General features: G+C 42.4%; 1 protein-coding gene across 1 annotated transcript; it reads right to left on the bottom strand.

The window, feature by feature from the left end:
* Positions 1-2,224: 2,224 nt before the first annotated feature.
* Positions 2,225-3,166, bottom strand: LOC308418091 (olfactory receptor 56A4; the record flags this gene model as incomplete). The annotated part of the gene is made up of 1 exon (XM_080913420.1): positions 2,225-3,166. One exon carries the CDS (start codon positions 3,164-3,166, stop codon positions 2,225-2,227), a length of 942 nt encoding a protein of 313 aa, XP_080769546.1.
* Between the last annotated feature and the right edge of the window lie 273 nt (positions 3,167-3,439).

The following is a 3,439-nucleotide window of genomic DNA, read 5'->3' as shown; positions in this document are numbered from 1 at the left end:
ACACAAGTATAGTAGAAATCTATGTTTCAGGTGAGAGAAACATGGAGTACATGCTTGGGCAGTAATACTTGGGGCTGAGAATAAAATAACAGCTGTGGGCTGCTCAAGGTAAAGCCAGTGGGGAGTGTTGAAAAGACAAAGGCATCGGTTGTAAAAATTAGTAAAGATGGTTTTCAATTTGGATACATAGATAAGGGTTTATTCACACAAATATTGATATAACACAGACACAATGTGGGTTGTCTGGGAAGGCTGGGTAAACCACCAGCTTTGAATGTTAACTGTGTGGGCTCAAGGATGCAGAGAAATGGAATTGCGCCTCTCAGAGATACTTTAGCACTAAAGATAAACTTGGAATGAAAAGAAACATATTAACCAGTTAAAACCATGCAATGACAAGTCACATAGGAAAAGAGGAAGGAGGAGATCCTGAACCCTGGAACTGACATGTAATGAGGGGGAGAAGATGTGGGGTGCAGACTACCCAGAAATAACCACTGAGTGCTGTGTCATGAGGCTGCAGGAAAAGTGTCAAGGTGACAGGTGCCTTAGCCTTCAGCGCTACCTACAGTCAGCATTGTGATTTCAGGCTGACAGTTTTGAAACGAGTCACTGAGCGACAGAGTGTCTCTAAAGGAAACTGTTCAGTGTTTACTCTTCTCCCCCGTGTCAGCTAGACTCGGTCTAGTTCAGATGTGGAAGGCTCATCTGTAAACATTTGTGTCCAGAACGGATTTCCTTCCTTAAATCTCACTTTATTCCCTTGTTTTGCAGCTTGAGTCATTTTGTTCTTCTGATGAGCATTATAGGTCTGCCATGTAACTTAGCTATATCAGTTCTTAGCAATAAAACCTAAGATTCCCTCACCCCTTCTAACTCCTTCCATATTGCCCCCGCTTCCTCCCAAACTTGTTGTTTTTTTTCTTTTTGAGATTCTAATGTAATTACAACATTTCTCCGGTCCCTTTCTTACCCACAAACACTCCCATATACTTTTGCATGCTCTTCGAATCCACAGCATACTTTTTCATACATGCCTATGTTCCTAAATATAATGTGCCCAGCCTGTATAATGTTATATATGCTTTCAGAGCTGACAGTTTAGCACTGGACAACCAATTGGCATGTTCATCCTTGGAAAAAAAAAACACCTCCCCCACTCCCTTTCCTCGGTTGCCTATAGTTCCTTGTGTAGGGCCAAGGCCTCACTGGTTTTTAGCCATCCATTTTGGCATGTCCACTGGTGCCATGAATAGGAGGAAAACTGCAAAATAGTGAAAGACATTTTATCATGAGAAACAAATCCTGGAGTTTTTGTGGTAGAAAACTTCAGGTACACTTTATCAAGCATTGTAGTAGAACAAAAGACAAATCACCTCATTTGTACTTAGAATTGGTCATAAAGAGACACAACTGGTGTCAAAATCAGATGAAAAGTTCTAAATCTGGGACTTGATTTCTGCTTTTGCACAAAACCCATGTTTAGATCCCAGCACTTATATGAAACCTAACAACTATAATTCTGCATTCCAGACCCAAAACCATCTTCTGGCTTTCATAGACATCATGAAGCCTGACAGGAAAAACAATTAGATACATAAGATAAGCAATATTTCAATTTAAAAGTATGATCTCTTCCAATCTAATATGGTATAAAGTGAGACTACTCTGGGCTATGGGAGGATATAAGAAGACATGGGAGGGGGTAAGAGGGAGGAGAAAGAAATAGAGATGGGGGGAGAGGAAGGGGAGAGAGGTTGATCTGGGAAGCCACTGAAAGGCACATTTTCCAAAAATGAAAAACATTGAGGTGCTCAGAATAAAGAGCTCCACCTCAAGAACCACACACGTCAGATCACTGTCAATGTTTTGCCCAAAGTATCACTTCATGGCAAAAAAAAAAAAAAAAAAAAAAAAAAAAAAAACTGGGCAGGGCTCTGCCACGCTGAGTCAGACAGGAAAGGATAAGGACTCTGGGTCCTTTAAAAATCCTACAGGTCTCTTCCTGCGTGTCATGTAAGCTTGTATCCATCTTCTTCAAAGTAATGTTTCCTTTAAGACAGCAGTAAAAAAAAGGATTTGAAAGGGAATATTTCTTATACTGCCTAAGAAAAATCAGAGTGAAAATCATGTAGTGTTTAAACTTTTGATTTCTTTTCGATATAAAAATGATTTCCCATTTTCTAATTATTTCTTATGAGTTCTAAAGGTGGCTGGGTACCTCTTACAACCTCCTAAGCAGGTTCTGGATTCCCTGCTTAATCTCCCTGGTCCTTACCCCATAAACAATGGGATTCAGAGCTGGGGGGATGAGGTGATGCAGGATGTTGAGCAGGATGGGGACATCCGGGGGAATCCTCTCCCTGGCCAGGTTAGTGATGACCAGCACCAGCAAAACTGTGCTGAAGAAAAGGATGAGGATGAAGTGGGAACCACATGTGCTCAGGGCCTTGGCCACAGCTCCCTCCGCTTTGATCCTGAGCACAACATGGAAGATAAAAGAGTAGGAAAGTACAATGAGGATGAGGTCAGAGCCCAGCAAGGTCCAACCTGCTATAAGCTGATATAGCTTATTGAAGGTAATGTCATCACAGGAGAGCTTGGACACTGACAGGTTGGTGCAGATGCAGTTTTTGATGATGTTCTGGGCACAGTATTTTAGTCTGGCAGAAAGGATAGGAACAGGGAGAGAAATAAGAGCATTACGGCTTATAATGAAGATGGCAGCCCTAACCACAAACTGGTCAGTAATAATGGTCGGGTACTGCAGAGGCTTGCAGATGGCCACATAGCGGTCATAGGCCATCACCATGAAGGTGCAGGACTCCATCGTCAGGAAACTGTTCATGACAAACATCTGGAGGAAGCAGGCAGAGAAGCCAATAGATCTATCATCAAACCAGAAGATGGCCAGGACCTTAGGTATGACGGTGAGGCAGAGCACAATGTCCAGCAGGGACAGGAGGCTGAGCAGGTAGTACATGGGCTCGTGCAGAGAGGCCTCCATCCTGATGGTGATGAGAAGGGTGGCATTGGCCCCCATGGCCAGGAGGAAGAGGAGGCTGAGGGGCAGGGACAGCCAATGCTGCCAGGTCTGGTAGTTGGGGAAGCAGATGAGGACGAATTCAAAAATGGAAGCTTCAGAGTTGTTGTTGGATAATGCCATAGAAAATATTCCAATCAAGCCAGAAATCCAAAACTCACATAATGAAGGCAGTGAAATCACACAGAAAAGATATGTTCTCGATAGAGTTGACCTCAAGTTTTCATACTGACTACCTGTCCCAGTAAAGTTTTAAAATCATTATGATCATTAAGTTATCAAAGAGCACTGTACTGAATACTTGATATTCATTAATTCATTCCCTTTTTTGAAAAGACTCTTCCTAAATGGCTTGGAAGATGACTATCAGTGAAAGCCAGTTGAAATCATCCTTCA

This window comes from Micromys minutus (assembly GCF_963924665.1).
Source record: "Micromys minutus genome assembly, chromosome: 2".
Taxonomy (NCBI): Eukaryota; Metazoa; Chordata; class Mammalia; order Rodentia; family Muridae; genus Micromys; species Micromys minutus.
This window is presented reverse-complemented; position numbering and strand designations above follow the sequence as displayed.